At 36.2% G+C, this 23,287-nt stretch overlaps 1 protein-coding gene across 1 annotated transcript; it reads right to left on the bottom strand.

Moving 5' to 3' along the window:
• Positions 1-4,134: 4,134 nt before the first annotated feature.
• PIG-C (phosphatidylinositol glycan anchor biosynthesis class C) lies at positions 4,135-22,573 on the bottom strand. Its single transcript, XM_081727945.1, has 2 exons — positions 22,475-22,573; positions 4,135-8,319 (listed from the first exon to the last, which is right to left on the bottom strand). The coding sequence occupies exon 2, from the start codon at positions 8,258-8,260 to the stop codon at positions 7,418-7,420; it is 843 nt and encodes a 280-aa protein (XP_081584071.1). The 5' UTR covers positions 8,261-8,319; positions 22,475-22,573; the 3' UTR covers positions 4,135-7,417.
• Positions 22,574-23,287: the final 714 nt, after the last annotated feature.

The raw sequence follows: 23,287 nt of genomic DNA, 5'->3' as shown, positions 1-23,287 counted from the left end.
TCTTCTCGTTTCTTTTTCCTTATGCTGTTTGTTTTACTTTAAGGGATTGAATTATATATTCGATAAGCCAAACTAGCCTAGTCTGCTGGCTAATGTGTGCACCTTTAGTGCACGTGGTTCCAGCTTCGATTCCCGAAGGAAAAGCATTAAAAGCTTGAACGCATTATAGTGGTCCGGATTCCACCTTCACTTTTCTATGCAAGCTAGGGATTCGAACGAAGTCGTAGACTCTCACGTTAGGGACCCTGGTGATCACCCTAATTATCACACAGTCATGATTGATAAATCGTTGGAAAGCTTATGGAACACAGATTCCAATCAGCTAATATTTGTGCAATTCCTGCCCTTTTCACAGAAGAAGAAACCGTCCTGAAAATAAATGTAATTTCCATTTGAAATTGAAACTCACATACCAGTTTTTTGAGTGTACCCCAAAGGGAAGCGGAATCGCACCCCCCAAATAAACCTGATGGAAACTTCATCCTTCAGGAACACATTGATACCAAAATTACCTTCCTAGCTTAGTTAGGGACTGAGTTATATTGACATTTTAAGCCTCAAAGTAGCAGTTGCCTTAATGGGCGTTTTAACTCTTAATGGTTCACTACCTTCTCTGTCTGCTTCCGGTACTGCTTGCAAAACAACAACATATCCACAGACTACTTCCGCGTAAAATTCACCAGAGTTGCCACTAGGGGGCAATAGCTGCTCTACTATCGCGAAAAGTATGTACACAAATAACCACAACGAACAATACCTAAAAAAAAATAATACTCTTCAAACGCAATAGGCAAGATCAAAAAATGTGTAGCCAAATGGTAATGAAACCTCGTTAAGGGTTAAGGTTAAACTCAGATCCACGTTTCATACAGCCTCGGTTCTAGAAAGGAACGCTAAACTTTAACAAACACAAATAATTTAAGAAAAAAAAAAAACAATCTGTTGCTCATATTGTATAAGAATCTTTCTAGCCAAATTAAATATTTGGAAATTAAAATAATACATTAGATACAATATAGACGATTCCGACATGATTCTGCGTCAGATTTTATACCTTGAGGAGAGGTCAAGAGCACAATCAACTGTAATAATTCAGTATATCAAGGAAGCACAACAATGGTTAAGAATAATTAAACATTATGGTGCCGGTGTCATTTAGTTTCAACAAGACCAGTCCCCACTACACACTTTCCGTTTGGTTCAAGAATGGTTCGCAAGGCAGCTTGAGACTGGTACAATTGACTGGCCGCCTCGTGGAGCAGATCTCAATCCCATGGAAAATATGTGGCAGAGGTGAAACGTGCTCTAAGGGCCAGTTGGTCTGAGGCACATCCACAAAGAACTCGAGATGACCTGTGGAGCCTCCGAGGCAAAGAAAGTAGATAAATTTGTCAGCCATCTAATAGATTCCATGTCCAGAAGAATGGAATGTGTAATAAATGCACAAAGATCTTGCACACAATATTATTGTCCCCACCCCAACTCCCAAAACAGTCCTCTTTTTAGGGCTACCTAAACTTTTCTGAAAAGGTTTGTCGTAGCAACCATTCCTTGTATCATATTTTAGTGCCATTCTAGTGATAAAGAAAAAGTCTATTCAGAATTTGAATTCAAGACCCGACGATAAGGAATCCCGCACCCTACCAGTGAGCTAACATGAATAATATACTTACAAACCCATTCCGAAGAAACATGACTTTGAATTTTCGGTGTTCGATGACAATGATACTCATATCCGTTGCAGTGTTGTATTAAACTTGGGATATTCCGAAACCCCGGGGTCTCGATGTAGCAAATGTTTGAACACACTAAACAAACAAATTGCAATAAATTTACTTCCATTAGTCAATTAGTGACACTTGGATTTATACGGTTTCTTTCCTACAATTCTGACAGATTTTTATGTCGTTTCATATGTTTGAATATGGGATTTTTACTTTCGACAATTGCAAATTCCGAAATTTCGACATTCTAGATTCAGAAATTGAACTAATGATTTTCTAATGCCATCTATTCGACCACCATTAGTTCATATACAAGATATATCACAAATCCTTAGGTTGAAAGTATTTAACGAAATACAATTGTGTGTGTTTCAGTCTCTCGCGTGAAGTATAAGGGGGAAAAGCTAAATTCAAGAGTAGAGCGTACCGGTTTACTCAAAATTATGCAATAAAAAGTACATTTTACTCTGCATGATTGTGATTATGCATCAGACGAATCAAGTGCATTTATAATGATACACAAATTTAACAGTCAATTAAATAAACACCAGATGCATATGTCTGATATTTAGCTATTATAATACTATATTTAAGAACATAAATCCTATGCTATAATTAAGAAATAACTTCCGTATAACAAATAGCTGCAGACCAGGGAGTAATCTACCCCCCAACAACCACACCCAAATTTCTTTACACACACCCCTGGATGGAAAAGGAATACTCCCCCAAATCCAATTGTATCAATTAGTATCATATAGGTTATTTATTACATCAAGTTAAAAAAGGTTTAGCGTTTAGGAAAGAAGGCAATATTCTTATTTATTATTTATTTCACTTCAAAATACGAAGCGACCACGTTCTCATGTACGGCTTCGAGAACCACATGACCTCATTGTTTCGGGCGGTGTTTCGATCAAAACAAATGACAAAACAAACTCGCTCATACCTACCCTGTGGGCTCCGCGGTCGTTTCCGATAAAAGAGATTGATGGACAGATGCAGATGACTGAAATTGGCAACGTCTTGAGCGGTCATTCACTTACCTCCTCCTCAATAAGGAAAAATATGACAATATAGTAATAAGCCTATACCAGATTCAGTTGGTAAGTGCTACTCTGCAAGTGGTGTATCAACGGACGGAAGTTAGAAGGGTATAGTCAAAACGTTTTTAGAAATGAAGAAATCGATCGAAGTAAGAATTATATATATATATATATATAGAGAGAGAGAGAGAGAGATACTAGCATATATTACCCGCTTCGCTGTGTTGAGATAAATAATTTAAATGCACATCTATGTATTTCATGTATTTTATTGCCATTATTTTTTTATTGTTTATTGCGGCAAGCATGTTTACACAGTTTTTGTTAATGTTGGGAACGTTATGGTGTAGTAACTATCTTTTCTCATAGTTGTAAATTAAGTGATTCGTGTTCTAATACTGCAGAAATAACTATTTTTTTTCATAATTCAATTACTGTCACTGTTCATCTCGGTGACGGCAAGGACTCTTTTGGTTTTAAACGGGATCGGAAGTGTCACTCTTCATCTCAGCGACTCTAAAAACTATGGATCAGACACTAATATCGGCCATTTTTGATCATTTTTATATATCGCCCATGTTGCGGGGCATGGCATCGGAAGTGTCACCGGTGATTTCAGCGACCCTAGAAACTATGAATTCGACACTAATATGGGTTATTTTTGATTAGTTTTATCTATTTCCCTTACCCCATCCCCCAAGATGAAAGGCTGAATTTCGATTTAAACATCATCAGAAGTATCACTGTTCATCTCGGCGACCCTAAAGACTATAGATTCAACACGAATAACGGTCATTTTCGACCATATATATATATATATATATATATATATATATCCCTCCCACAAGTTACGGGTTTGAGTTTGGATTTAAACGGGATCGAAAGTATCACTGTTCATCTAAGCGACCCAGAAAACTATGAATTCGACACTGATAGTGGCCATTTTCGATCATTTTTATATACTCTTTCTTCCTCTCTCCCAAGTGGCGGGGCAGATTTTGGATTTAAACCGGGTCGGAAATGTCAGTGTTCATCTGAATGATCCCGAAAACTATGGATTAGACACTAATATCGGCCATTTTTGATCATGATTATATATAGCTCCTCCTTCGAGCTGCGGCACACGGCATCAGAATTGTCACTGTTAATCTCAGCTACTCCTAAAACTATGAATTCAACATTAATATTAGTTATTTCCGATCATTTTTAAATGTTTATCCCCTCCCCAACAATCAGGGCTGAACTTGGGTTAAAACAGCATCAGAAATGTCACTGTTTCTCTCATCGACCCCGAAAACTGGATTCAACAAATATCGGTCATTTCTGATAATTTTTAAATTTCTCTCCCCCGCCCCCTCCCGTACGTTTCATCGTCAAAGTAAATAGCCTAAAGTAGTTCCTGACCCTAAACTCATGTATGTTGAAAATTTGATTGAGATTAGTTGGGTGGTTCAAGAGTGATGAAGTCACAAAGGCAGTCATTTTTTTTTTTTTTACATATATATCTCCCCCTCCCCTACGATGGCTCGTCAAAGTGAAACGATAAAAAAACATCCAAGGCCCAACCCTCATATATGTTTGAAAATTTGAGATTGGTTGGATGGTTCAAAAGTTATTAGGTTTTATTAGTTTTTATTTATACGTCCCCCTCCCCTCGGATCTACCGTTAAAGCGAAATTACAAAAATGTTTCCGGATCCAAACCTCACGTATCTTGAGAATTTGATTGAGATCGGTCGGATAGTTCAAGAGATATTAAGTTACAAAAATAGTCACTTTCAGTCTCATATAAAAATCAATTTATATAAATTCCCCTCCTTCTCCTCCCCTACGTTGTTCCGTCAAATTTAAATCATAAAAATGATCCCACGCCTGAACCTCATCTATGTTGAAAATTTGATCAAAATTGGTTGAGTGGTTCAGGAGTTAAGTTTTATTTATTATTTTATACTCCCTACCCATCCCTCTATTCTACCATCAAAGTAAATAGCCTAAAACCAGCCCAGCCTCGAACCTCATCAATGTTACAAATTTGATCGAGATCGATCGGGCGGTTTAGGAGATTTAGAGTCACAAACATAATGATCTTCAATTTTATATATATATAGATTTTAGACTGACTTGTGAGTCTAGTGTTATTCAGGAACGCATTTGTCGTTAGCTTATTTTTTTATTTTATTTTATTTATTTATTTTTTTGTATTTTTATTCATGTAAATTCATTGAGTGGATTTTTAAAATTACATTTAAAAATACAAAACAGTAAGGTACAAAATATTTGTAAATTGAAAAACTGGATTTCTGGAAAACAATTAAACCAATAAATAATTTTCTTATGAAAGATATTCGGAGCCAATAACGTAGCCAGGAAGGGGCAGGAGCGGAGATTGAGAGATCAAATAATATTACAACAATTAACAACAGGGTTAGAATATTAAAATAATGAAATTGCAACTATGTACAGTATTAATTACCAAACGAATATGATTTCAGCATGGGACGAGGGATTTTTTTTCCCAATTAATATTTTGAAAAAAAAAAAATCACCCACTAAAACTTGCTGGGGGTGAATAAGTTGAAATAATGGCAGAATTTTGCAAAATAATTACAATAATTCGTATGTAATGAATTTATAGGTAATTACTGGGTAAAATAGTGGTGGTGAATTCTTAATACAGTGAAACCTCTCTTAACGGACATCTCTCAATAGTGGACACCTTCATAAGAGGACAAACTTTCTTATTCTTCCATGCCATAAATATATGTGGTGTGGTATTATGAGAGAAAACCCTTCCTTTTAGGGTCACCTCTCATTTACGGACCAGTGAATAAACGACTAAGTCGAGAAAAGTAAATTTTACAGGAAAGCAATTTAATGTTAAATTTTACAACAGTTACAATGCTAATTTTGACATAACAAAATGCTGTAACTTCCTCAATTTTATGAATTTGCCTTAGCCGCTTCTACACAATGTAGAACTCACCAAAAGAAGCTTATATCTGTAAAATCTCAATTTTCAAAAAAGTCGACTTAGCCGGTTATTCACTGGAACCAGCCAAATAATCGTGTTCCACCTATGTTGGTTTTGAGATGTTTCACTGTATTACTTAGTTTAATAATAATAAGAAATGTATGAACTTTCTATATTGAACCTAGCATTGCGAAGAGCTGATATTATTATTATTATTATTATTATTATTATTATTATTAGTAGTAGTAGTAGTAGTAGTAGTAGTAGTAGTATTTGTTCTTCTTTCTCCCCCCCACTTCCTTGTCATTATTTCGCACCCTGGAAGCACTTTCCCTCAAAGTATTTTGAATTACACTATTATTTAGTATTTTAATTCCGAATCATTTCTTTACTAACCCATTCTCCTCAGAATAATATACAGCAAAACTTATAATAATTACATTTAGTTGGTACATAAATATAATAGGCTGTACAATAGGGTGTATCGATAAAACTTTTTTTTTTTTTTTAATTACGGATTTGAACTTGGTTTTCTCTTTGTATCAATATGAAAGTTTTAAACTTAGTTTCATATTCGTGTTAATATGAAATTTTATTTTAATGACCCAGTGTGCAGAAATTAATCTATTACATTTTTTTTAACAGATTGAGCTCCATAAATGAAAGCTGCGAGGGAGGGGAGGGAGATGGAACCAGTTACTCTTGCTAATAGTTGCGTAACAAAATATACTGTTTTCTTTGTTTAAAAATGTATATCACTATTCTGAGAGCACCCCCCTTTTACTTTGTACACCCTCCGCCCAAGTAAAAATTTCGGGCATACTTACTGCTGCAGACAAATACGCAACGAACACTTACGTTTTGCCATTATATGTTTTACTTATTTTGTATTTAACATTCACATACCTAGGTATAATATACCGACGTTCATTCAAACCCACCACATCTCAGGTACTATATTTTATAAACAGTAATTATTTATGTCTTGAAATGACTGTATGAAATATATATATATATAACTGATTTATTTTAATGTAATTATTTATGCACTGAGAAATGTATCATTAAATACCAAAAACTGACCCAAACGGGACTCGAACTCATGGTCTTACAATTAGAAATCCCATGCTTTACCACTGAGCTAACATGAATACTCCTGCGGAGCGCCTTCTGAAGAAATATAACTGAATTGGGGCTCGAACCGGGCATCTTTGGTTTACTGTTTCCGAAGATACCGAAGTTGGACTTCGAAATTTTTTCAGCTCAAAATATCCATAATCAATGCGCTCATTCTTTTTGGAATAAGGTGTACAAGAGTAATTTTATAAATTAAGGAAAAACTACTAGAATTGTATTCAGAAGATGATACAGGACGTAGTTTCACAGACATTAATTATCTGAAAGAATTTGTGATGACGGAGGCGACAAATCCTTTGCTGAAACGTAAACACTAGATAACTCTCTGTGCTTCTGGGATAAGTAATTTTTATAGATCTTGAATAAGCATCATAAAGTAGCAATTGTACTGCTTTCCTTACACCCGGATTTACTCACTCATGAAGCGCTACCGTTATTTTACGAATACCTGGTATTGTTTTGAAATATTTTCCCTATGTTCAACGTATGGGGACAGGACATAACGCACAATAATAAAAGTTTTGAATATTTTTTTTTTAATTACAATTCAGTATCAGGTACAATAGCCTCATCCCACGGTCCGTATATGTTATCTTTATGGCGGTGCCACCGTAGAAACCACACGGGACATAAAATATTAATAAATAAGACATCACATACGAACAAGACTGTCAATGTACTCGACACTGTACACAGTAAGCATGTCGTAGTTCCGATTAGCAATATAAGAAGAGAAAAAGATCCGCTTATCTTACTCATTAAAAGCGGCGCCAACACAAAACACTCCATGGCTACTGTTAGAACAACAAACGCGTGAAAAGAGGAAGATAGGCGAGATGCTAAGCACACAGATCCAAAAATAGCGGCATTTAAAGATAAAGAACTCGAAACAATGGCGGCAGAAACACCATAATCAAAAAACACTAAATGAATCAACATCATAAAGGCTGTCATTGCGTAGATAGTATCTGTGCTGATGGTATCGGTTAAAGTTTTCAAGATGGGCGACAACACGTACCCAAAAGCAAGAAATATCACAACCGTTCTCACATCTTTTGGTAAAGCTACTCGGAACTTGTTATTAAGGAATTTTAGGCAATAAGTAGTGTATCCAATTACAGTTCCAGCGCTGGTACCAATGAAAACACTCGTTGGATCTATCCAGTCATTGTATAAATATACGAACACAAGAACGAAGAGTACGACGACACACATCTCTTGCGTCACTAATCCAGCACCAAGCAATGCTTCCGAAAGCGACACTTCCTTCACGTTCAAATTCTTCTTCAATTCGTAGAGAAACGATTTGTCCGTATAATTGTCCGGGTAATCAGCATTTTCATACAGATTTTTCTTCCAAGGTTTCCTGCGTTTCTTTTCCATATTGATAAGCTTGACTTAAAATACCTTCCTTAATTATAACATGATACCAATCACTACTCCTGTAAGAAAGAAGAAAAAAAAATAAGGTTACGGTTCCTTTAATATCTGGTTCTATTTTCTACGTTTTACAAAATACTATTTACCAAAATAAAAATAAAAAGACAGTAGCTGTTCTTCCAAGAATCCCGCATTTAATAGAAGACCATCGAAACCTTTCTTTCCTTGCACGACTGAACAAGGAAGGGAAGCGAAGCATAGCTTTATGTATATTTTATTATAAGAATCTTATTTAAGGTTCGTTTGTTTTGTGCGCGGTGGCTCAGTGGTAGAACGTTCACCTCTGGTGCTTAGGGTCCCGGGTTCGATCCCAGACCCCGCCAAGTGAACTTTGTAGTGGACAAACACCGTGCTCGTGGGTTTTCTCGGGGTTCTCCCGTTTCCTCCCACTTTCTTCATTCCACCATTTCACTCATCTCTCATCATCACCGTCTCCTTTAGCCTAACCGGCATAAATGTGGGACGTAAAACTTAAAGATTTCATTTCATTTTCGTTTGTTTTGTGATGCGGTTGACACGAATATTGATATCATTGCTGTAACTGACAGCTGACACATGCTTACTAATCTGGTAGTAGATTAAGCCTGTTAATAAAGAAAAGTTACTATAAATAAAGATTTTACCAGTTTCTTGCGTAGTCGTTTTATTTTCTACCCTATATTTCACTCACGTTTGCTGCTGAGTTTTTACCAGTGGCAGTTCCAGAAGGAAGGCATATGCCGGCTCCTCAACGGAAAATGACTTATTGTGTTATTTCAACGAAACGAACAGACAACAATATATATATATTCTGACAAAATATTAGATCAATAACTTTCTCTCAGTATACTGTAACTAAAATGAGATAATATTCCAGATAAGTTTAGAGCAGATATTGTTCTGAACCCCTCTACCCCTTCCATTCTTTGATGGAAGATTATATATATATATGGCTGAAGGTCTAACTTATGCGAAAAATTAGAAGAAGTGTTTGGAATTGTTTGAGATGTATCACAAGTAGTTATATAGGGTGTTTCAAAACAACACTCGACAACGTTTGGGAGGTGATTCCTGACACCAAGATAAGACAAAAAGTATAGATCAATCACGGTGCTCAAATGCTTCCTTTCGGAGTTATAGCCTGCCGAAAACATGAAAAAATGAACTTTAAAGGTCTATATCTCCAAAACAATAGGACCTACCGTAGTCGGGTTAAGACTTCACTTTGAAACTAATATGTGTACTTTCCAAAAATACATGTTTCAGAATCCTGAGGTACTTCCGCAACAAGTTTTATAGAGGTAGTTGGTGAATACTTCAAATGATATGCCCGAAGCCAAACTCTCTATAAAAATTGTTATGTGGGTACCTTAGGATTCTGAAACATGTATTTTTGGACAGCGCACATATTAGTTCCTATGTGAAGTCTTGACCTGACTACGGTAGGTCCCATAGTTTTGGAGCTATGGATCTTTAAAGTTCATTTTTTTGTTTTCGTCAGCCTATAACTCCGAAAGGAAGCATTTGTGCACCCAGGTTGATCTATACTTTTTGTCTTATCTTGGTGTCAGGAATCATCTCCCAAACGTTGTCAGTGTTGTTTTGAAACACCCTATATATTGGTAATCTCGTACAGATTAAGATAACGAAATCACATCGTTACAACACTTCACTGTTGTATTTCTTCAAGTAAATAATATCCTAATACGATCTATACCGTTATTTTCTGGGACCCTGCCAACGAAGTTCGTCGACATTTATAATATACCTGTCATAAAAACTATTATTCTTACCAGAGTTAGGGATGATGGGTATTACAGTAAAGGACGCAAGTGGGGGGAAAACACGCAGTAACTTGTGCTGTGTGGTGACTACAAGATCACTTTGCATTTATTCCACTTTAGGAAAAGGCGAGACTAGAACGTAAATGCAGAAGGAGCCTGTAGAAGCAGGCGAAGTGTATGTATACATATAAAGAAAAAAACAACTGCGAAACACACACACAACAAGCTAAGTGATTACTACAAGTTAATCTTGCATCTATTCTGATCCAGGAAAGGGCAAAACTGGACGCCCCGAGCTCTTGCAGGGTAACACGCGTTAGCGATGGTGGGTATGCGCGTAAAGGGAGAAAAGTGCGTAAACTACGGATCAATCAGAACTAGGTGGTATTTTTAGGGCATTGTTAAACACGTAATATTAGCATGCGTTTAACATGGGAAACGTCATGCTCATGAGTTTTCTCAAGATTCTACCATTTTCTTCCACATTATCATTTCACGTATTCTTTCATAATCATCTGCCTTCTTTAGCCTAAATTATATATTTGTAAGGCATTAAAGACTTTACTTCATTTTTATACTCTAAATGCTCGGCCAATACTGCAGGTTATCGATCTCCAGTATCTGTGAATCATGGACACCACTTTTACATTTGTAGTTATTTTGGGAACTAATATTGCAACAAACAGAGAACTGAATATGTCATGCCTTATTTTATTAAGCGTTTTCTCAGCTACACAGCTGCTTAACTCACTCTATTGAAAGTGCTAGCAATCGTAGTTGAGTTCAACAAATGGTTTCCAACTTTCTAATCATATCTTAGAAACAAATTCAGCAGTTCAATCAAACTGCTCTTGCTCATTGGCTTGCTATTCTATGTCTTCTATGTTCCAATCCCTGCTTTCCTAAAGAAAACCTCTGTCATTCTGGTTTCCTGAAGAAAACCTAACCAAACATTCTCTTTTTTCTATATTTCATGAACACTATTTTTAACTCTCTCATAGCAATGTTGATAACCGACTTGACCGTCAATACTTGTATCCCAGTTGTCTTTACAGAGAACTTGGATGGATGGAGATGGATTTGGGACCAATCAAAACACCTACTATTTTGATTGAACTACGTACTGTGGCATCATTAACAACATTCTATAAAACTCTAATAGCACCCAAGATCGAATACTGCTCTCCCATATGGGCCATGGCCGCACCTACACATCTATCTAGACTTGAGTCTGTTCTCAATTTCTTTATTGCAATAGTATGTTTTCGTGTTCCCGCACTTCGAATATTACCTACGGAGGAAATTTTGCGATATCTTAATATCCAGACGCCGGAAGTACGCAGAAATAACTCTGATTTGAAGTTTCTTCATAACGTTGTAAATGGGGACCTAAGATCAGAAATCCTAATTCAACAACTATCCTTACATGTCCCTTCCCGCAAAACCCGGAATACCCACCTATTCCATCTTGCACGCCCTAGGTTGACAATTATACAGAGGTCTCTTTTTCACCGAGTACCCAACTATTATAATAATCTAACAAGTGAGGTGGACATTTTTTCGAGCTACCCGGTGTTTGAAAGAGCAATAAAACGCGCGCTGGCTAAATAATATTACTTGTGCACTCTTTGTTAATACTATTAATGTTATTGTTGTTGTTTATTTTTTTAATTTTTTTCTTTTTTTCCCGCTTGTTGACATTTCCCTGTGTAAAATGGCACAATTATGCTGTATCTGGGAATTTGTTCAATAAATAAATAAATATTTACAATAAAAACTGATAACTGATTTCTGACACATTCTAAACACCCTTCCAGTAACAAAATAAACATGACTAATATGGCAATTTATCAGGTGATGAACACCCAGTTAACCGTTTCTTAGATTTATGATGACTATTTAGAAAATGCCTAGTGTAAAATTTTATTTTCGCTTTAAATTCTGTAGGGTGAAGGGTAGGCCCGCCATTTAAAATAACTGTTATTATCATAAAATTCAGTGAACCACAAGGACAAAATTCGCTTGATTTATCGTACACTGGTTGCTTCATTTCTGTGCAAGACGAAATTTCCGAATGTGTGAACCTAAATATCTACCACTCATCTACCCGTTGTAGTCTTATGTGCACAGAGTGGAGACCTAAACCTCGCCGATTTTTGTTTAAAAAGCGATATAATATAACATACAACGTCATACAAAAGGATGAACAAATTCCTTTATTCCTTACCAACTTAAAATTACACTAACAAACTGAACTGTATGGTGTGCCAAATTCCACTATGCCCAATACATTGGGGGGAATGAGCCAAGCGCACACCTTCCTCTGCTTTGTAGCAGGGTGGACTGATTTAAATCAGTCTGATTTAAATCACTTGATTTTTTAAATAAAAATCGTTTATTTAAATCAAATTCCGAAATAATTTAAAGTGAAAATAAGTAAAGTCTCGTTTCTGTCCTGTTATTTCGATTATGGAAGATGATAATCATCATACAATGAAATTCAATTGTACAGTATGTACAGCAATAGTATGAAAACAAGTGTCATGCAGAGGATGATTAAGGAAAATCCCGTTTTGAACGGTAACAGGACAATCCTGTTTTCCTTTCCGTAACATAGGATTTATATTGTAAATCGTTAACTATTCCAACGGGAAAATCACCATCGACATTTAAGACGAAGATTCTTTTGTGTGCGCGTCTATATATTTGTTCCCAGATAGGGCATATTTAGAAGTGTCCTATCTCCTCTCCGAAATCTTTTTTAGATTTTATAACTTTAGGCAAAATTTATGCATTTCGTGCCGCAAGCTAGTTACAATTTCCTTAAAAATATGCCCCTGCCAAATATCAGTAACTTTTGTGGAAAAAAGGGTCACTTTGATAAGCGTTGCTGTACTTTTTTCTTAACGCTTAACCTTTTAAATTATATCACCTATACATTATTCGGCGTAAGCTCTAAACTACGATAAACAAAGCCGCGTGAAACTAAATCTCGCTGATTTGCTGTTGTCCTACCGACGCTTGTACTCCTCCGCAAAATAGTTCATGTGATTGCATTATTACTTTTACTATGAAGCTTCATATAAAACTGCCATATTTTTATAAATGACAAAAATATAATACGGATTATCTAATAATACTGCAATCGAGTGTGGCTAATGAAACAATAAACACTAAGCATGCGCAGTAATTATGGCGCCAACTCAACTGTGGACGGGTGTTTTGCTTTTAAAGTCTGAAAGATGACTGGCATGAATCCCAGTTCCGCGAGTGTTGTGGTGAAACACCAACAAGGCAAACCTTTACTCACTAAACCCAATTGTTTACGAGCGAATTTCAAATACTTTTTTTTTTTTTTTAATCTTTCGAGTTTCTTTTCTGCTGCTGCTGTAAGTATCTGGACAACACGAGACATTGTCAAAATGCACGTGTATAATTTGCTCTTCCCCGTGGGGAGTGGCAGTGATACATCACTAGCCAATAGCATTTGTGACAAGCGGAAGGACACAAATATTTTGTTTATCGGAGTTTAGAGCTTACGCTGAACAATGTATAGGATAAAATATTCATTATTCGATTAAAAAGTACCAATAAAGCTTTTTACTTCGTTTTTTCAGGACTGAAGGCATTGTAGAGCACGTTACATATGCTTTCACGCATCCCTGCAACGAGACATAGGATGTGAGAACGTCATAAATTAAAAAAAAAAAAAAATTGTTGTGCCTATTTTTATTTGTTGGCGGGCCTGCATTTAGCATTCAGAAGACTGAAATTCTGCATACTCGTTCAGTGCACCCTGAGTATTTTTCAGATGATTTCAGATCTCTGCGTGAAAACAGGAGGGTCCAGAGGAGCAAAAATGTTTTTTAAAAAAGTGGATATTTTTAACAAAAAGTAGTTTTCTTTGTGATTTTCCCGCCTAAGATGGAGACATATGAATGGTACCATCTGAAAGGCTGTTCTATTCCGAAGAGAATTCTATTCTATTCTGATGTACGAATCATGATCTTAGGATAAATAGGGATGTCTCAGGAAACTGTTACCTGAGATCCTGTTTTATACGGGAATCTGGGGTATTTGGGGATATTATTTTTCGCGGGCTTACCTTCGCATCTAGAAGTCTGAAATTTTGGACACTCATTCACTGCATCCCTTAGTATTTTTTTAGATGTGTTTCAGATTTTTTGCCCTTAAACAGGGGCGGTACAGAGGGGTAAAAAGTAAAAAAGGGGATATTTCTTAACAGAAAATCCCTTTTCTTCGTGATTTTCCAGCCCCAGATAGCCTACACAATGGAGACATTTGAATGGTACCGTTTGAAACTCTGTTTTATTCTGAAGAGAATAATTAATGCACAAATCATTTTAGGATAAATAGGGATGTCTGAGGAAATTTTTATATTACATCTGGGGTATTGTGGGGATGTTCTTAGCTTATTGTTAAATATTTTTCCCACCCTTACTATTCAAGATAGAAGATTGAAATTTTGTACACACATTTAGTACACCCTTAGTATTGATTTTGAGATCTGTGCGTTAACACGGGGGAGACCAGAGGGGATCAAAATTTGAAAAAAAATCCCGACTTCTCTCAAAATTTTCCGCTTCAGGGACATGAGAGAAATTGTGAATGTAACCGTTTTAAAAGCTGTTCTATTCTGAAGGGAATGAGGTATGAACCATGATCCTAGGATAAATAGGGATGATGCTTGACTGAAAGTCTATAATTTACCACACACACACACACACAAAAAAAAAAAAAAAAAAGCCATAATTTAAAATTAAGATATATTGTTTGGGATTGATATAAGTTAACGATTAGGGATTAATTAAAAATTCAACCCCAATACTTTCACTTAAATGGCATAATTGGCATTTAATACTAATTCGTAATGCTTTTTCTCCAGTTCGCAACTTGTATTATACGAGGAGAAAGATTTGATTTAAATCAAAAGAATCATCAAAATTGATTTAAAAAAAAAAAAAAAAAAAAATCATGATTTTTTTCCACCTTGCTTTGTAGCTATGTTCGTGCGTGTTTGGCTTCGTTCGGAAGAAAATACCACTACCACCGCAATCAACCTGAACGGCGCTGCTCTTCCAGATAAGACATGGAGTTTGCAGAAATGCAGTGAATGGACTGTTTTTCCTTTAGAAAATGTAGGTTTCAGAATAATTAAAAGAAAATTGAAATGAAATCTTTAAGTTTAACGTCCCACGATTATGCCGGTTAGGCTAAAGGAGACGGTGATAATGAGAAATGAGTGAAATGGTGGAATGGAGAAAGTGGGAGGAAACGGGAGAACCCCGAGAAAACCCACGCACACGGTGTTTGTCCACCAGAAAGTTCACTTGGCGGGGCTGGGATCGAACCCGGGACCCCAAGCACCAGAGGTGAAGGCTCTACCACTGAGCCACCGCGGCCCTTCTAGAATAATTTAAATCTTATTTAGAGACACAAAAATGAGAAAACAGCCTGTTCTTATTGTTCCGTGGAGGAATCACCGCTGCACGTCCTCTAACTTATATGCTTTTATACTATATCAAGTATAGAAAAAAAGAAATTAACAAATAATTGCGAAATACAATTACAAATAAAGTACGAAAATGAAATTGAGGTAGTGATTAAGAATAGTCAATCATAAAATGGTAATTTTACGGCTAAAATGATTGAATACATATGAAAGAAGATTGCCAAAGATATTAAAGTCCAGTCGCGGAGAAATTTTTCACACTGCAGGAAACCAGTACCGGTATTTCATGTTTACAAATTGTTACAAGTGTGAAAGCATTACAAAAGCTAGGTGAAAATAAATAAGTGTATATCAGACAACTGTGTAACATACAACTTTCTACCGGCGGACTATTTCCTAGGATTTAAGAAAAGTATATTTACTGTTTACAAGTATAGACAACTGTGAAACCATTACAAGTGTTCTAACTTACGCAATAGCAATTGTCTTTGCACATACTCTCCTTCACTGATCCACCTGCTCCTCAGGGACGAATCCCCGCTAGGGCTTTCCTGTTGCATATCTGCCGACTCACTTTGATAGCAATTTTGCTTTAAGACCATCTAGCACAAGTTATAGGCAGGGTTGCCAAAAACCATGGTTTTTATTGAAAAAACCAAGAAACCAGGTTTTTTTGGTTTAAATAATTTGCTCTACGTATTTATATCACATATGCACAAAAAAGCTTGTTTCGCCTTGGTGTTAGTATGCAACAACCGGGTTATGCTGGAAGGGGTAACATAAGTTTAAAGCGGAATCCAAACCGCTTCTCGGCTTCAAGAGAAATTGTCCTCCATTTGAACTCGAAACCGGGACTAATTGGCCACAAATGCGATACGTCTGCCGACTCACTCACGGACTCCTGATAAAAATACATTGACTAATCTTTACATATTTGTTAATATAATCATCAAGAGTCATTAGGACAGAAGGACAAAAAGATAAACAATTGCACAAGTGGAACCATTATACAGAATTACATATGGGCAATTTGAAAATACTTCAGAGTATAGAACTAATTACGGCCAAATTAGTTCACTACGACTTTTATTAGTCCAAGTTAAAGAAATATAACGACTTGCTTTGCATATCAATAAGAAAAGTGAATAAAGATACGAATTATTTGAATCCACTTTGGCTCTGACCCATTTATACAAAAAAAAGTCACCAAAGATTATTGTTATTTGAATAATTGCCTCCAGTGGGGTTTGTATGACCCCGCTCCCCAAAAAAGTACGGCATTTCGATGTATTTTATCAATAGTAAACATTATTAAAACGAAACAATGTTTAGAATTTTCCTTTGGTTGTATAACAATATAACAAACTATTAAAAAAATTACAAAAGAAACATCCATAAAGTTACATTAAAAAAAAAAAAAAAAAAAAGTTGCGTTTGTGGGGAATTTAGGTCTGAATATACTGTAGTACTAATAATATATGGGAGTGAAACGTGATAACCCACAAATATGTGTTCATCAAGATTTTAAGAATAGGCCTAGTTACACTTTTACGAACATTTTTCGCTTTTTGGGTTTAAACTACTTTTTTTTTTTTTTTTTTTTTTTAAATAAAAACAGCTGGTTTAAACCAGCCAACCCTGGTTGTCACTCTTTCCCCAAAAAATTTCCAGGACAAATCACCAATTTTCCAGGACTTCGACACAGGAAGGTATAACAGGATTGCAAGTGTAGGTTCAAAATTCACAACAGTGAAATGAAAAGTACAGTAGCTTATGCAGTGAATATTAATGCAAGTACAGTATTAATACACAATAATTAAATACACAAAGCGAAACGTAATGTGCTGCTATTTTGGTGGCTTCCCTTAAAGGCACCCGATCCACCCACATCCAGCACATGTATTTTCATTCTTTCTACATGACATTTTAATTGTGCACCGAACAAATTTACAAACAAAAACCAGCTTTTCGTACTCGGCATCTTCATTGCGTGAGAGTGTGACAGATATAATTAGGGTAAAAAAAGGAATTATATTACAAGTTTTTCAACTGAGTATGGAGTTATGTGATTTCCTCGTCTATAGACATAATCTCTTTCTTCTTTAGCGAAGCTGCTCTACGGATAGCATTTGACTTTGTCAATAAAGTAAAGCAAGATATCTGCTCTGCTTCGTGTGCAAGCTGGTATGCTTCAGTCTTCAAAGCTTCACTTGTTTCCATCAAATTTCCTTTTCTTTCTCTGCAGCTGCTGTACATTTTCATATATCTTTCCTCTTGCTCTGCACTTGACTTTCTCTTTCAACAGTCCTTATTTTCTCCAGCTTTGCCATATAGCGCTGCCTTGCATGGAAGGCATGATGCAGCATTTCTTTCGTGATGTTAATTTAAGTAAAGTCTTTATTGGAAATGTTATCATACACCAATCTCAAACCGACCAATGATTTCTGCTTCATATTTTCAACAAGCAGATCTTTATTTATGCTGCAGCCTCATTCGACAGCAGACTATCATTGAGACAAAACCAGAATCTTATTTATGATTAACAACAAATCTTTAAATTCTTCCGAACCTCCAACAGTTTTGTGTAAAAACAATCCAGCCTCTCACGGTCCAACATAGAAAAATGAAATCTTTAAATTAAACGTCCCACGCTTATGCCGGTTAGGCTAAAGGAGACGGTGATAATGAGAAATGAGTGAAATGGTGGAATGAAGAAAGTGGGAGGAAACGGGGGAACCCCGAGAAAACCCACGGGCACGGTGTTTGTCCACCACAAAGTCCACACGGCGCGAGCTGGGATCGAACCAGGGACCCCGAGCGCGGTCCAACATAGAAATAAATATTAGAGAATTCACTACCTTCTAATGAAGTCCTAAGTGAAACAACTTACACAATTCAGGAAAGCCTAAAGTTTCTTTAGCATAGTAAGGAATTGAGTTTTACCTAGATGTGGCATTGTCACAATAGCAGTAATATGAAATTTCACTGAAGAGTAAGTAGTGTTTGAGAATAGACTGATTATGGAGGACTGACACTGGAACAAAGCACAGTTTCTGGAGGATAATGCTTGTGAAGACATAGCATCCAAGAATGGGTTGTCAGACTAGTGGATGAAAGAAGAAAGTTCTCCCAACCAACCACCCTGTTGGGAGAAAGAAAGCCCACCAACCACCTACACATGTAGGATTTATTCAGCACAAAAACAAGAATAAATAGCAAACAAAAATATCAATCGATTAAAATCTTCATTATAAGTATGAAAATCTGACATTCAATAATTCTGTAAACTCCAAGGATAAAAATGCATTTTCCAGGACGAGTAGGAACCCTGAAGTTGGTTTCTGTCTTTCCACAGTTATTTTTATGGTATACGTTCAAAAGCATGGGTAGCATTTAGTTTGTCCCTCAATCTTCTACATATAAGATCACCAGTGTAACTTACTCCACAAAACACAGCTGTGCGAGCGAAGGAGGTTAGAAGCCCAGCATATTTTCTACTGTACTTTTATCAAAAGTTAGACAAAAACAAGATACTCGGTTCTGGAGACATGAAACGAATTGGGGGAGAATTTAAATGCCATATAGGGTTGCCAACTCTGGAAAATAATGAAAAAAAAAGAAAAAGAAATAAACCGACATCCGTATCAAGATTCCGTATCTGAGTGTGAAGTATCTTTGTTCAGACCCACAGTGACGTAACTAGAGGAGAAACCGGGCGCCGGACTGGGAGCGCGCAAAATTGGGCAAATATTTGAGGGAGCGTTGTGGTTTCTTTGGTCAGGAGGGGAGGCGCTAAAGTGAGGTCTTGCCTGCGCGATAACTAGCGTAATTACATCGCTGCGGACCCATCCATGGGAAGGAAACGTACTATCGTGAACAAAAGTGCATTAGCACCTGTATTCTGCATATCTTTAGTACATTCACTAATGAGCTTAATAGATATATTGTGCTATAAATGAGAAACTGAAATCAGCATTAATCATTTTATTATATTTACCAGTAACTGCCACTTCTTTAAAATTATCGAAACAGATGAACAAAAGTATACTAATCTTTACGTTAAAATTCTGGATCTGGAAAATGAAATGTATTCTTTAAACTTATACTTCAACTACAGGAAATTGCTTTAAGAAGTCCTTTTACACTTTCAATAAATGTATAACATTCCTTACAAGTAAATTTCAAATTTTACCTGATACAGTCTCTGTCATCTCTTTAAAATTATCTACACAGATGAACAAAATGTATTAATCGTTGATAGATGGTGAAAGGTGACAGTTTAAGATTTACAGAATGAAAGTTACTTTTTAAATCTATACTTCGAACTAGATGAAATTGTTTTGAACTAGATACAAATTAAAAAAAAAAAAAAAAACTTTAATAAAGAGGCTGATATGAAGTTTTACCGGTCACCTGCTTTAATGAATATTTCCGGCCACGCTGGTGAAAAAACGGACAGTTGGCAACCCTAATGCCATACCGTAAGGGGAAGTCTTCATAACGTGAATCTGCAGGCATGAATGAATCTCCTTCACTCAGAAACAACTCCTAAGATACTGCGAATGAATTTACATAGCTGCATAATAAGATAGCAAATGCACATCAATTTGCACTCATATTATCAATCTGTACATAAGTAGTTGTTGCCATGGTAATAACAATTCAGGACGCGTTACACAATTACTTAATGCAAGAAATGTGACAGAAAAATGTTTTTTTAAATTTGATTGATTATTCTTAAACTATGTTTCATGTTCCTCCAATCGCTGAAGTTTAACAGCGGAACCTTAGCCCTCATTGGTTGATTTGATTAAAAAAAAAAACATATGTCGTATTTCTTTAACATGGACTAATAAAAGTCCAGTGAACTAACTTGGACTTAATTACTTCTTCTGTACTCTGCAAAATTTTGAAATTATCTATACGTAACTCTGTATAATGGTTTCACTTGTGCGACAGTTTATCTTTTTGTCCTTCTCAAATGACTCTTCACAATTTGACAATTATATTAAAAGTATGTAAAGATCAGTACAACGTATTTTTATCAGGAGTCCTTCGTGAGCGAGTCGGCAGACGTATCACATTTGTGGCCAATTAGTCCCGGTTTCGAGTTCAAATGGAGGACAATCTGTTTCGAATGTAAGTCGAGAAACGGTTTGGACTCCGCTTCAAGCTTATGTGGCCCCTTCCAGTATAACAACACCAAATTGAAACAACCTTATTTCTGTTTATATGTGATACAAATGCATAGAGCAAATTATTTAAAACAAAAAAATCGGTTTTTTTGGTTTTTCAATAAAAACCATGCTTTTTGCCAACCCTGGTTCTATACGTGGAACTATTTGGCAAGCGGAGGAAACTACTTGGGGCAAGGTCACTGCTTGGCAGGATTATGGGAATGTAATGAGCATTTCTTCTATTAAAAGTAAGGGGTTAAGTGCCGTATGACCGGACCAATTTTAGGAAATTTACTGGGTCAATTGCAGCATTTATTTAAGTTTATGAGAAAGAATGAGTAGAAGGGAGGTAAGTGGAATAGTAAAAGTTAAGAAAGTGGTTGCATTTGTTGATTGCTTTTGATGTTGTTAGCGACACTGTATGAGGCGGATGGACTATTTCGCGGAGAGGTGTACTTATTTTACTATACGGATCCAGTAATTGTAAAATGTACAGAAAAGAACTGGCAAGTCTCTAATTTGCCCATTACATTTCGAGAACAGAACTCAACCAACCCCTGCCGGGCTTCTAACCCGTTCCTACTACTACTATTACTACTCTTACTCCTGCTTCTACTACTACTAATACTTATACTATGGATCCGTATTAAAGTAATACTGCACGCCTCATGTAACGTAATATAACGTAATTTAATGTAATCCAACAAAATATAACCGAATGCAATACACTCAGTTTTTTTTTTTTTCAGTGTTCAAAGTGGTCCGGCGATACGACACAAATGCCGAAGTCAGGGGTTAATAAATCTAAAAGTAAATTGTAAAATACGTGGTAAGCAAATAAGTTAAAAGAAACGTGGAGAAAGTTATAATTTTTAATGTAACGGTAAGTACATAACCAACATGGCGGGTATCTACTAAAAGTCCACAATTAAATTTCATGACCAGGGGCGTCGTTTAGGGAGGGCAGGAGGGGGCAATTGCCCTCCCCCCCCCAAGAGTTTGAGGAATACATATACTTTAGTCGATTGTTTAATAATATACTAGTAGAAAACGGGAAATTCTTATGTCGGTGGTGCTCTTGCCACCCCCCCCCCAGCAAAGTCTGAAATGACGCCCCTGTTCATGACCTTTTCTTTACCAAATCATAAAATTTCCTAACATTTTCAAGAGCAAATTTTCATCCATGCGATAGAAACGTACTTTCCTTGCGATTTGGCAGCGTCTAAAGCCAACCATAGACATTTTTGGTGAATTTACACGTTTTATAGAACACAATTTTCCAATCTGTACTTTTACACAGTTTAAAAAATTCATGACCCAAAAGCTAGCTAAATTTCGTGACTTTCATGACCGTTTGAAGATTTCATCACTTTTTTGTGTCCGATGGACACCTTGTTCTAGAACATCTCCCTTCCCATTTAGCTGCAAGACACAAAACAACGTGACCTGCGGGGCTCTAACCCGCCTTCACTCGCTAACGCTCGCTCGGCAATATGTGAATTACATATTAAACTTTGGAACAGAAAAGAGGCAATTATTACGCCTTTAGCCAAGAACTAGGCGGATGACCAACTTCGGAAAAAATGCCATACTGAGGTATAGCTTAAGCTTAGGTAGTTTACGTTACTTTGGTTAGATAAGGTGATAAATTGCTGGACCCACTCTCCCGTAGTAAGCCTAAGAACAATTTAAAAAGGAAAAACGAATGAAGATCAATAATAGTGAAAACATATTTAGTAAGTACCTTCTCGTTACAATCATAGAAAAAACGAATGATCACTATAGGCGTAACGTTCATACAACATCCATAGAAAAAGTGTATTTTTTCTTCTTCTTCTCTGAATGATGGGTAACCACTAACGATAAATAGTTGCCTCGGACATAATTCATATAGACTACAACTGTAAATTGACTATATATATATATATATATATATATATATATATATATATATATATATATATATATATATATATTCAAGAAAGCAAGAAAGAGAATTGTTAATTTCCATAGAAAAAGAAAAATATGATTACACTTATTAAACAAAAAGAACAAGATAAAATATTTCAGTCTGTCTTGACAATTCCAAATGCTTAGAACTATTTATTTCTTCTGCTCGTGAACACTTCATAGGCCCTATCTTCAAACTAATATTAGTCTTGAACGAAACAATTTTCAATAAACATAAATATCTTATACTTTTAAACCTAATAGCGTGTTCACGAACCATGATTATCTATCACCGCATTGATGCGAGCAGGCCCGCAACCAGGCCTGGCCCCCCTAAAATTTCCGTGGCCGCTCCAGACCTTAACACAAAATGCTATTATTAATACAAAAACCACAATTTAGTTATTTGTAAGATAATTTTTAATGACTTTCCCCCCTAACATATTCATACCCCCAACCTCTATGGTTGGTTGCAGGCCTGGATTCGAGTAGGCATGGAATCAATTAGTGACGAAGGAAGACAGGAATGGGAAAAGAAGGAAGTGGACTAGGACCTGTATGTTAGATGCCATCCTGGCAATTGCCTGGTATGAATGAGGAGAGCCGA

The sequence above is a fragment of the Thermobia domestica genome, chromosome 10, assembly GCF_964235325.1.
Source record: "Thermobia domestica chromosome 10, izTheDome1.hap1.1, whole genome shotgun sequence".
Taxonomy (NCBI): domain Eukaryota; kingdom Metazoa; phylum Arthropoda; class Insecta; order Zygentoma; family Lepismatidae; genus Thermobia; species Thermobia domestica.
This window is presented reverse-complemented; position numbering and strand designations above follow the sequence as displayed.